The sequence below is a fragment of the Nylanderia fulva genome, unplaced genomic scaffold, assembly GCF_048542155.1.
Source record: "Nylanderia fulva isolate GAGA-0341 unplaced genomic scaffold, ASM4854215v1 Scaffold393, whole genome shotgun sequence".
Lineage (NCBI taxonomy): Eukaryota > Metazoa > Arthropoda > Insecta > Hymenoptera > Formicidae > Nylanderia > Nylanderia fulva.
This window is the reverse complement of record NW_028190470.1, coordinates 71,536-84,388: the sequence shown is the minus strand read 5'-3', so window position 1 is coordinate 84,388 and position 12,853 is coordinate 71,536. Positions and strand designations below refer to the sequence as shown.

Genomic DNA, 12,853 nt, shown 5'->3' with positions numbered 1-12,853 from the left:
GCATTTAAAAATTTGTCGGCAGCTTTGGACATCGCTGTAAAAGAAAATGTGCTCTCTGCATCGGTGGCTCAGAACGCGGAAAGAGAGTTTAAAACATTAGTGTCTGAAGAGTATGTCCTCGAGCAAATGAAGACATATTCTCGACAAAATTTAAGATTGGATCATTTCTGGATGGACATTCTTTCCAAGACTGATGCAGATGCAAATCAAAACCTGCGGACAGTAATTAAAATGTTTTTAATCTTGTCACATGGGAATGCATCCTTGGAAAGGGGATTTTCTATAAATAAAGACATTCTTGTAGAAAATTTGAAACATGAATCACTTATTGCTCAGCGTGTTATTTATGATGCTGTGACTGATGCTGGTGGACTAATTCCGACGTTCAATATTTCCAAATCGATGGTGCAGTCAATGAGAAGTGCCTACTCTAGATATAAGGAAGCTCTTGATGAGCAAAAGAAGAAAATTTCCGACCGAGACAAAGTTGTGGCTGAAAAAAAGAAAGCCAAAATTATGACTCAAGAACTGGAGGCGAAAAAGCGACGAATTCTAATTCAAACCTCTGAAGAGATAGCCGCCATAGATGAGGAAATGAAGAAATGGCAAAAATAAATTAATAATTATTACTCTTTAACGTTTATAATACTTTGTGATACTAAAACTGCTATAAAAAAGTTGAGTTTATTTAATTTACTTATTAGAGTAACTATATCTCAGTAATATAATATACATTTTGTTTAATAAATATAAGATATTTTTCAAATTATATTTTTATGTATTATATTTTTCTTCTTTTTTATCTCCGAATCAAATACAATTATCATACTGAGCGAGCCTATACCTTCCCAGAAAATCCGGGAATTCTTACCAAAACTCCGGGAAAATTCCGGGAAAAAGCCGGGAATTTTGCCGAGACAAATTGCTAGACACCCTGCTCGAATCCCGTACAATGATGTTATAAAAATTAATATTAATCATGCAGATAAATATTTTAAAAATTCAAGTTTTTAATAATAGCAAATTAAAATATAGAATATATGATTTAACCACAAAATACAGAAAAATTTTATCAAATAAAAGACAATCTGACTCTCAATACTGTGCAAACTTATTGAAAGGATGTAATCTGTTTATGCGTATAAGGAATAGAAATCTTATACTCGTTTCAAGTTATAAAGCCTTTAATCAAATTTTTGTTGTCTCTCTTGTCTTGAGGACGTACAATGAAAAACTGAGAAAGAAAAAAAAGAAACTGCTTTAGCTCTCTCTTGTTCGCTGCCAGCGCACTTTTCATAACGCCATCTATTTCCGTGTGCGCGCATTACGATCAGCCCGAGATCACAGATTAATAGACAGATCGCCAAAGGACTGTCTAAAGACACAGATTAATAGACAGATCGCCAAAGGACTGTCTAAAGACACAGATTAATAGACAGATCGCCAAAGGTCTGTCTAAAGAGGAGACCGTTATTTTTGCCCCTTACCGACACACTTTGCCCCTGGTTCGAGTCCAGGCTAATAAAATTCTTTAATTTTACCAACCACGTTTTTAAGTAAAACGTGCGATAAAGTTGAAATGTCTGTAGTTCGTAAAAAATACGTATACTCCTTTTCACACCACCGCGGGGGTAGAGTATTATATTTAGCTTTTAGTTTCTCTGTAGATACTTATAAAATCTTTTTCGGCAACAAAATATTTCTAATATAATTTTTCTGCACCTCTTACAATTAGTCACATATAATACTATAAGTGTGCACATTTTCTCTTTCAAACTTAATTCGCTCTATATCTTTGAAATGGTTAATTCCACGAAAAAAAGTATAATAATCCTTTTTTTAGGGAATTTTATGAGCTATAATTTTGATAATAACTATTTTTCTCTAAAAATTGATAGTTTTCGAGATAATGGCAAAAAAACTAAAATTTACCTCCATTTACCCCCCATAAAAAAAACGCCCTGGATAAAATTAAGGATACTTTTCAGGATTTTATTAGAATATCGAAATAAAGGTCTCCACAAAAATTCAGCTTGGTCATAATTTTTATGAAGTCAAAGTCTAATTTTCTGGACTAGAGATTATTGAAACGGTAGCGAACATCGGCAATTGCTCATTTTCGATGAAAATTGCACGGGATATTGGCCTGGCCGTCTTGGAGGGTATGGAAGACCTTGGGATCCTGGAAGGCAGGGCATTAAGAAAGGCCGTGGCATTCTGTGCATTGACATCGGTTCATCCATTCTATACATCGATTCAGGCATTCTGTAAGTCGACATCAATTCAGGCATTTTGTACATTGGTCTAGGTGTTCTGTACGGTATAGATTCAGGAAAACGCTGGAATAAATATTATTTTATATAAGCTTCGTGCTCTAAAGGGGCAATTTCACGTGCCGCTAAAACAAGTGATTGAAGCGACAGATTTATCGCTCGTAATCTAGCATCAACAATTTTGTATTATAGTTTGAATCAGTTCAATTACAAAGCATTTACTGCTTAAATGATCAACTTTCTATTCTGTCACGCTGCTATTTTTTTCATGGACAAAAATTATCGCTGTTTAATTCAGCGACAAAAGTTGGTACGTGATCATTTTGTCGCTCAAATCGGTTTCAGCAGCTCGTGAAAAGGCACCTAAAAGCATCTGAATTTGCTCAATATTATTCGAAGAATCAATTTTGATTTTTTTAACTCTGTAATTCTTTTTAATTTTAAGCGACATTTTAATCAATTTGTATATATTATCACCCATGTAGCAAACTGATATCATTAAACGTCCAAATGTCATTATTAGATGTCAAAATGACGTTAGTTATTCGATGTCAAAATGATGTACGCTTGCTACCTGGGCAGTTGTCTCAATATTAGCTAAACTTACCATGCAAGTATTATTGTAAGACCTATATGAAGGATACCAGTTTGCGCCTAATTCTGAACACGATGATGATACTTGAATATCTGATTCACATGATTGAGTTCTTCTAGATGAAAATGTATCTTCATCATAGTCTTGTTTTTCTTCTTTCAATTCTTTTCTTTCAATAGTTGACGGCAGATTATTGCTTTTCATAAAATAGAAAAAAAATTTATTCCTATTATATATCCAATAAAAATGTGTTTTAAAAAATACGTAAGTTATAATTTTATTATAATAGAACCAAAAAAATTCTGCTTAAAATAGCAGAAAAGTATAACAATAATTTTTAAAAAAAGTAAAACTCTTCTCTCGACCGTACTGGCAAATATTATTTATTAAATCACAACGTTTCGACCCTTCTTTCGGATTTAATGTTGTTCATAATATTCCTAAAAAACCAAATCATTTAATTACACTCGGCAAGGATAGACTGCCTACATATAAAAAGACTGAAGTAGTTTACAAAATTAATTGTAATGATTGCAACGTGTCATACATCGGACAAACAAAGAGACATCTATGTACACATGTAAAGGAACATTTCAGCAACATCAAAATGCATTCGAGTAATTTATCAGTTATCAACAAACATAAAATTGAATTCGATCACGATTTTGACTGGACTTCGCCGGTTATTTTGCACAGTGAAAAACACGTAAGAAAAAGAGAAATCGCTGAAATGTTTTTTATTAAGAAAAATAATAACGCTATTAACTTACAAAAGGATACCGACAATTTAAGTAATATCTACGACAAAATAATAAAGGTCGTTTAGTCTCTCATAACTCGTCTAAGAGTCTTGACGTGTTGTCAAACCGACACTATATTCGTTCTTGACATCTTAAAATTATAATTTTATTTTTATTTTCACAAGTATGTTTCGCTTCTTTTTATTGTTTTGTAATATTGTTAAGTGAAGTAATTTTTTTTTAATTGTATTAATCTCTGTACTGTATTTCTTCTCTATGTATATCTAAATCACTTGATAAGGACTCAAAGAAAGGTCGACACGTTGTCATTTAATAAATAATATTTGCCAGTACGTTCGAGAAAAGAGTTTTACTTTTTTAAATTCTGTCTGGCGATTCTCAAATATCTACGTTTTTAATAATTTTTTAGTTACACACAATTTTTAAATCAAATTAAAGATATGCTGGATGAGTGACGGCCAAATTCCGATAAGTTAGCACCACACATAACCGCACATATATGCACGTATACACATATACACACGCATATATACACACATATATGTAAAAATTTATTAACATATAACTTTTTTGTTAGACTTACAATCTTACTTGGAATTGTTCACTAATATATTTCTTATTCATGTTATCCCGATCGCGTGAGCTATATATCTTATACACAGACAAACTGCAGAGTTTTTTTATTAAATAATATTGTTACGAACTAATACAAGAAGCCGATAACAAAATTGTGATTTTTGATTTTTTATATGATTTATATATATAAAGTTATAGCTAACACAATCCGTTTTTAAGTATTTTAATCGTGGAAAAGGAATATTTATTGATTTGTATAGTCAATAAAAAGATAACTTTATAATTGACAATTACTTAATATTCGCATTCGGTCGTAAGCATATGCTTTAACAAATAAGAAATATATTAATAATAAAAAATAAAATATATAATAATAAATATATATATAATAATAAAAAGCATATAATAATGTTTGTGTATATACGAATAATTAATATTATTAACAAATTATTCTAGCCTGTGCGAATAACTGCGCGCCGCATATTTGTTGGTCTTGAAATACAGTTCTTACATGTGTTAATTAATTTAATTAACCATTTGTGTGTTAATTAAAAACTTATTCGTTCCAAATATAAATCAAATTAGAAACTCAGGTTGGTTAGATACTTATTATTAAATATTAATATAATTCATATATGTATGCGCCTAAACAAGTTAAATTTGATAGTAAGAACATATTTATAAAAATTTTGATGTATATTCAGAGCATATATGAATTTAATTATTTTTAAATTTGACATTTGGTTTTTATTTGAATTTAATTTAGTTCATATAAATAAGCAATCAAAACTATATTTAAATCATATTTAATTGTTTTTCGCAGGTTATTACTCTAGATTCAATATCTATAGATTCGAATAAATACCTGTATTGAACTTCTTGATTCATTGTGTCCAAAGGTATATTTTTCTTTGTGTCCGTGTTTTTTTCGTCTAGCAATTGTTCTTCTGGAATCGCTAATATAATCCAAATATATATTATTTTTAACATATTTGTAAAATGTTATCATATTTAATTATTCATATTCCATATTGTAATTTTTAAACATAAAACTTATAATTTGAAATATAATAAAATATATAAAATAAAAATATATATACATATATATATATATATATATATATATATATATATATATATACAATGTATATATTATATATATTGTATAACATATATTAAAATATTATATATTATAGTATCATAAAAAAGATATGATACAATAATACTTTACCTTTTTTTCTTGGAAAAATTACATTATTCGCATTATCAATATCTCGTCCAATTTCTTTTTTTATGTTTTCACTCGTCCGATATCTTTCATTAGAAATACGTACCTTTTCTTTACGCAGTTCTTTTTCATCAATGGTTGTATTTTTGTTTAAATTAGACACTTCTATTTTCAATCTAAAAGTATTTTAAAAATATTATATAAATTTCTTTTCAAGATATTCTTTAGAAAAATATAAGAAATTTTAAAAATTCAGCTCATATATATATCAGTTACATTTTTTATATAAAAAGTTTATATCTTATACTTTTATAGTATAAACTATACATTTATATTTGAAAATCGTAAGAAATATATTTTTATAAGAGAAAATAAATTGTTATATCAAATTTAATGTTGTCTGTTATTAATTCTAATATTAAATATTTAATTTATAACTAAATAATATTTTATATAGAGCAGGACCATTTTAATCAATGCACGCAAATATCTTATAAAGTAAGCAAAATAGAAAAATATGCATGTTTTATACAAAAGTTACAGGGTTCAGAGGGGGACACCTGACGGTGATTTTGGCTTTGACCTTAATGGCAAATTTGAAGGTTATTTGAAGGTAACTTGATTTTCTTAAATGAAACAACCAATTTTTCATATCATATATTCTGGTAGCTGATGTCGAGACCTTTCTAAAACACTATAATAAAACATTTTTCTATTAAGTACTTTTTGAGTTATAAAGGTTTAAAATTAACAATTTTTTGACATAAAATGTATGACATCAGCTACAAGAATATAATATGAAAAATTGGTGGTTTTATTTAAAACAAGTCTACCTTCAAATGACCTTTAAATTTGACATCAAGGTCAAAGTCAAGGTCACCATCAGGTGTCTTCCTCTAAACCCTGCAACTTTTGTATAAAACATATTTTTCTATTTTGCTTACTTTATAAGATATTTGCGTGGATTGATTAAAATGGTCCACCCTGTATATATTACTTTTCAAGGTCTTTCCGTAAGTTATCTGCAGTTCTTGACTGTGGGCTGTGACTTTTGCTTCGTGGAGATCTTTGCTTATTTTTTAATTGAACTAGTATTATGCTTATATTCAACACTTTTATATGTAACTCTTCCAGCTGTAACTTCATAGCTTCAAGCACTTCAAGCACTTTCTTAAACTCTGGTTGGATGTCCGATTTTTCTTTTGTTAATTCTTTTTTTTCCATTACTAATGTTAACTTATTCTCTTCTTCGTACGAATTGATTGGTAACGCTATGTAAAAAAAAAGCAAAATCTTATATTTATATATAATAATATAATTTTGATTACAGAAAAATAAATAGAATTTAAATAATTAATATAATACATTTTTTATAGATGCATTAATGTATTTCCTGCTACAATTGTCCATTTTTAAAAATAAACATGTGTAATTATTTTACATGATTTATTTTCTTCATTATCCTACACATACATACATGCACATACACATATACACACGCACATATACACACACACTCACACATCTCTCTTTCACTCATATATTTATATGTATGTATTTATAAACAACAATTATAATAATGTTTTTCTTTTTCTTATCATATCTATTAATTCTCTCTTTATTGTTAAATATGTCTTGTTCAAACTATTTAATCATATATATTCATTCGAGCGTTGTTTTGAATTTATTTTACATTATTATATTTTATATTACACTCGTCAAAAAAATTATCGCAACATCTATTTAATATCAAAATTTTGCGTAAATTCAAATAAGCGTATATCCATGACAAATTATCGTATTTGAAAATTCTTTTGTTTTAAAGGGTGAAGTTTCGTTCGATTTTTGATTTTGCATCCTCTCCTCTTCTCCCCCTTCCTTTAAAAAGTAAGGTGTTTTTTTTTAAATTGCAAAATTTGACGAACTCTACGGAGTGAAATACATTTTTTTTGCAAATCTTATCTAAATTTTCGTAAAATATGGACTTTTTCCTACAAATTAAAAAAAAAGCAAAGTTTATACGATTTTTTTTGCAGAGTTACGGCATATCAAAGTTATATCTATGTATTTTTGTGCATTTACCATCAACATTAGCGATACCTGAGTACTTATTACGGTTCTTTGGGTGAGTTTGCTCATGAGGTGATGAACGTGGTTTAAGATCGCAAGTTTTTCGACATTTTTCTCTCCAAGTATGGATTATACATTTTTTCCATACATTAGTGAAAATATTAAACTCGCGATCTTAAACTACGTTCGCATAAACTTTTTCTAATTGTTTGATCATTGATTCTGTGAGAGAGATCTTCCTAGCAATTTATCGTGTAATCATCGTTGGTGCGCGTCAGGTGTCGCTAATGCTGGTGGTAAATGGAAAAATGTATGAGTAACTTTCATATGTAATAACTGCGGGAAAAAAATTGTATGAACTTCGCCTTTTTTTTTAATTTGTAGGAAAAAGTTCATATTTTACGAAAATTTGGATAAGATTTGCGAAAAGAATTTATTGCATCCCATAGAATATTATATTGTTATTAACATTTTTTCATATGTGCACGAAAATGTATATAGGATTAGTTATTCTCGTTTACTAGGCTTCCAAATTGATATCTAAACATTCACTTATATTCCTTTATCTAATGCCAGATCTGGCCTGGTCTTATTTTGTATGTACAAGCTGCCAATAAAAAGAATAACTTATTTATACTTTATCTAACCACACATTTTGTCGATAAAACAGGAAAAACAACAAACTCACTCCGGCATCCCCTTAAACAATATTTCCTTTTGTTTTATTGTGTTTGATTGCGCACACGAGTGTAATAGAAGATTTGTTATATTTTTTCTTTACGAACAGTGAACATTGAACTTTATTTTAAATCTATACTATTATTCCAATTCTACACATCTTACTTTTTAAAGGAGGGAAGAGAAAGAGAGAGGATGAAATCAAAATTAAACGAAAGTTTCTTAAAGTACAGACTTCACCCTTTAAAATAATAGTATATTAGCTAACAAGCGCGGGGGATCATAAATCGGCCGAGAGTGCGGAAGTGTGGCGCACGAAGCGAAACCGAGTGTGACAATCTCGGCTTCGCCTTGTGCGCCAAATTTCGCATTCTCGGCCGATTTATGACCCGCACATGTTGGCTACGATATTTTGCGTGGAAAGGGAGCCCTTTCTAAAATTCTAGCATGTGCGGAAAGAGCGATTTTTCGCGCGCCGGTTGCACAAAAAATGTTTTTCAAATACGATAATTTTTCACGGAGATACGCTTATTTGAATTTACACGAAATTTTGATATTAATTGCGTGTTGCGATAATTTTTTTGACCAATGTATATATTGTTTTATCATATATAGGTTTTATTAAAAAAAATTATATATATATGTTTTTTTAATTTTTTTACATCCACTTATCAATTTTTTAGACAAAATTTTAAATTCTATTACTTATCATGTGCTTTCCTTACTTACACATTGTTGGATCTATCATTCTCTTCCAAATTTCCTTTTTATTTATTAAATTACCCTGTTATTCTTATTTTTCTTTTTTCTTGGATTAATTGGCAGATAGATATAACTTACACGGCCACAAAAATGAATTGATCAAATGCTATTTTTCTTCTTTAAATTAAATACGACTTTTGAACATGCGTTCATTCCCGAACGATATAACGAACTATAATAGCTCCTGCCCACAGGATACGAAACATGCAAGAAGACTAGAGACCAGGAGACCGAACTCCTTAAAATTTCAGTAGTGGGGGTAAGTCAAAATACGGTCTCATTTCATGGGCGCTGTTCGCAGTAAAATCGCCGGCCAATTCATGAACTATGGCGTGTTGGACTTCGAAGTTTCATGCAATATAATCAAGAACATAAGCTTGGCATCTTGGCAGAATGTAAATTTTGATGTCGTAAGTATTAATAAATAATATATGATACTTGGGAATGACGAAGTTCACATAGGAAACCTTTTTTTGATAAAACAAGCAAAGTCTAACACGTCGTAGTTCATGAATTGGCCGACGACCATACTGCAAACAGCGCCCAGGAAATGAGACCATATTTTGACCCACCCTGACCACTGGAGTTCAGTCTCATGGGTATCGATTCTGTAACTTTTTCTAAAGTGAAAATGTGAAAAGTGAAAAATTTCCGCCAATCACGCATTGATTTTAAAATGAAATTGATGTGCAATTGGCGGAAATTTTTTACTTTTCACGTTTTCACTTTAAAAAAAGTTACAGAATCGATACTCTGGGTACCTATTACGGTTATTTGACTGAGTTTGCTCACGAGATGAAAATCACAAAAATGAGAGATTCACTAGATTTTGACCAATAGAAGCATAGACAACCTAGTGAATCTCTCACTTTTGTGATTTTTACGTGGGTATCTATTACGGTTATTTGGGTGAGTTTGCTCACGAGATGAAAATCACAAAAATGAGAGATTCACTAGATTTTGACCAATAGAAGCGTAGACAACCTAGTGAATCTCTCACTTTTGTGATTTTCACCTCGTGAGCAAACTCACCCAAAGAACCGTAATAAGTACCCTCGTGAGCAAACTCACCCAAAGAACCGTAATAAGTACCCTGGAGGTCGATTGTGTATCTTGGGTGAGTTTGCTCACGAGATGAAAATTACAAAAGTGAAAAGATTTACTAGATATCGACAAATGAAACCGTGGGTACTCTAGTAAATTTCCTCACTTTTGTAATTTTCACCTCGTGAGCAACTCACCCAAGATACACAATCTACTCTCTGGGTACTTATTACGGTTCTTTGGGTGAGTTTGCTCACGAGGTGAAAATCACAAAAGTGAGAGATTCACTAGGTTGTCTACGCTTCTATTGATCAAGATCTAGTCAATCTCTCACTTTTGGGATTTTCATCTCGTGAGCAAACTCACCCAAATAACCGTAATAGGTACCCTGGTTTCTAGTCTTCTTGGAAACATGCTTGCCGCGTGACAAGTGCTATGTGCAGAAACACTGACGAAGTACTGTTAGGCCCGTATTCATAGTCCGATCTAAAGCCGGGTCTACATTGGTCGTAGAATCGTAGATCGTAAGAAAATTGATCCAATCATAGTTAAATGTGATGTAACATCCCGTCATTTTTCAAAACCGTATTTTTGTGCGCTACAAATCCTTCTAAATAATTACTTAAGGGTCGACAGGTCGGCCGGCCAAACTCCTATTGATGTTGGAGACCTCGCGCGGTGACAACGCGAAACTTCGATTTCAGTGTTGCCAACGCCGAGAAACCAATTCTCGGGTTTTATGTAGTGGTGCATGTCTGTACACGTACATACACCATTGCATTGCTCACGCGGACGCACGGTAGAGAGACAAGGACCGATAATCACGTGTTCTCCTTGTTCCTCTACCGTGCCGGTATACGCGAGATGCCGCCTGAAAATGCTTTCTGGCCTTCCGTAGCAGAAGGCAGTAGCGTAGCAAGGCTAATAAGTACCTACTTTTTGTAAATTTTATATATGCTTATGCACATATGTGCGTATATATATATATATATATATATATATATATATATTATATAAGGGATATGTTGATTATTCTTGATTTCTTTTTGATTATTGATGCTATTGTATCATTTTCTCCAAATACATTATAACGTGAAAGAACGTTGAGTAATGTATAATCAATGCAAGAATGTTCAGTATATCATCCAGTAAATTAGCGTTCAAACATATCAATATCAATTTTTTTATTATATATATATATATATATATGTATATATATATATATACATATATATTGGAATATAGAAAAATGATAAAAAAATATATTTCGGCGATTTAAAAATTTTTTAATATATTGAAAATATTTTTACTACATACACTATATATAAGTGTAAAATAATTCAGAAAATAAATTTAAAAATAAATTTAATAAAAATCTACATACCAGCTGTGTGCATGTGTGCAATTGATTCATTACTTGAAATTTATTTACGGAATTATTTTACATTTATATATTTATAGTGTGTGTAGTTGTAAAATGATTAAAATATTTTCAATATTAAAATTTTTAAGTTTATCGCCTATATAAAAAATATATTTCTATGATTTTCTATATTCCAGTATATTATAAAAAAATTGATATTGATATATTTGAACTCAAGTTTTTTTACGTAATTAAATATTCTTGCATTGAGCCATCATACGTTACTCGTAAATTCTTTCACGTCATAAGTATTTATGTAGCAGAGAGAAAGAAATGAGAGTTATATAATGTAACATCAATAATCGGAAAAAATCAAGATAACGGTTGTCATATCTGTATATATATATATATATATATATATATATATATATAAACTTATATATTATATATATATAATATTTCATTTATTTATAAAATACATTTTATAAATAAGTGAAATATTATACAATGTACAAGATGTTCAGTTTGTGCCATAACAAGCTTCAATCAATAATTATTACTCCAATGAGTATAATTCACAATAATTTTTATATAATATAATAAGTATTTGAATATATAAAAATATTTTTAAAAATTTGTTTTAAAAATTAATTAAAAAAAAATATTTAAAATATTTTTTTATAGACTAATATGTTATTGCTCCGACCTTGCGATACTGAAAAAAATTATTACATTAATTTTTTTTATGAATATAATAAATTATTTATTATATATATTTTTATTTAATTATTTATATAATAATTATATTTTAATATACAGGGTGTCCGGTAACTAACAGACCAATGATTAAGGGCGGATTCTCTGGCCAATTTGGAGACGATTTTTCCTTAGCAAAAAAGTTGAGAAGTCAATAATTTTCGAGTTATAAGCGATTGAAAAAATGGGTTTTTTGAAAATTAAACGTTTTGGAGTTAAAAGTCTAACATAATTACATTTTTCAGTTAATTTCAGGTAGAGTTTACTACAATAAAATTTTAATTTGAGACTTAGTTATAAAGATACATAATGACAAATATTGGAAAGTTGTAAAAAATGATGATCTTTTTCAACATTTTCGCTGAGGAAAAATCATTCCCAAATTGACCAAAGAATCCATTTGTAATCGTTGGTCCGTTAGTTATTAGACACCCTGTATATTACGCACACGGATAAGAAATATTTTACATTTGCTCATCATATATAAAAATATAAAAGTAATGGAAATTAAATTTTACATTAATTTATAATAGTATTATGATGTAGTTAATACATAAAAATCATATAAGATGAATGCTGTACATCGATTAGCATAATATGATTACAAGTCAATAAATGATTTTGCTAATATATTATTTTGAATAAAAATTAAAAAAATATAAAAACAAAAAAAATGAAATTAATAAATTTTCTTCATTCTTTGTTTTCTTCTTCTATTAATTATTTTTTCTATTATTTGAATAAAAG

General features: G+C 29.4%; 1 protein-coding gene across 2 annotated transcripts in view; it reads right to left on the bottom strand.

Moving 5' to 3' along the window:
* Nucleotides 1–1,166: 1,166 nt before the first annotated feature.
* The window catches only part of LOC114932917 (uncharacterized), a 21,048-nt gene continuing 9,361 nt past the window's right edge, over nucleotides 1,167–12,853 (bottom strand). Inside the window, exons 2-6 of one of the 2 annotated variants that reach the window (XM_085485802.1) lie at nucleotides 6,431–6,704; nucleotides 5,437–5,609; nucleotides 5,071–5,161; nucleotides 2,881–3,064; nucleotides 1,167–2,339 (exon numbers count right to left, since the gene is read on the bottom strand). In XM_085485802.1, the coding sequence (XP_085341928.1) occupies nucleotides 2,082–2,339; nucleotides 2,881–3,064; nucleotides 5,071–5,161; nucleotides 5,437–5,609; nucleotides 6,431–6,704 (980 nt within the window). In that variant the 3' untranslated portion in view covers nucleotides 1,167–2,081. The remainder of the gene's footprint in view (nucleotides 2,340–2,880; nucleotides 3,065–5,070; nucleotides 5,162–5,436; nucleotides 5,610–6,430; nucleotides 6,705–12,853) is intronic. The other variant, XM_085485803.1, reaches the window with a different exon arrangement.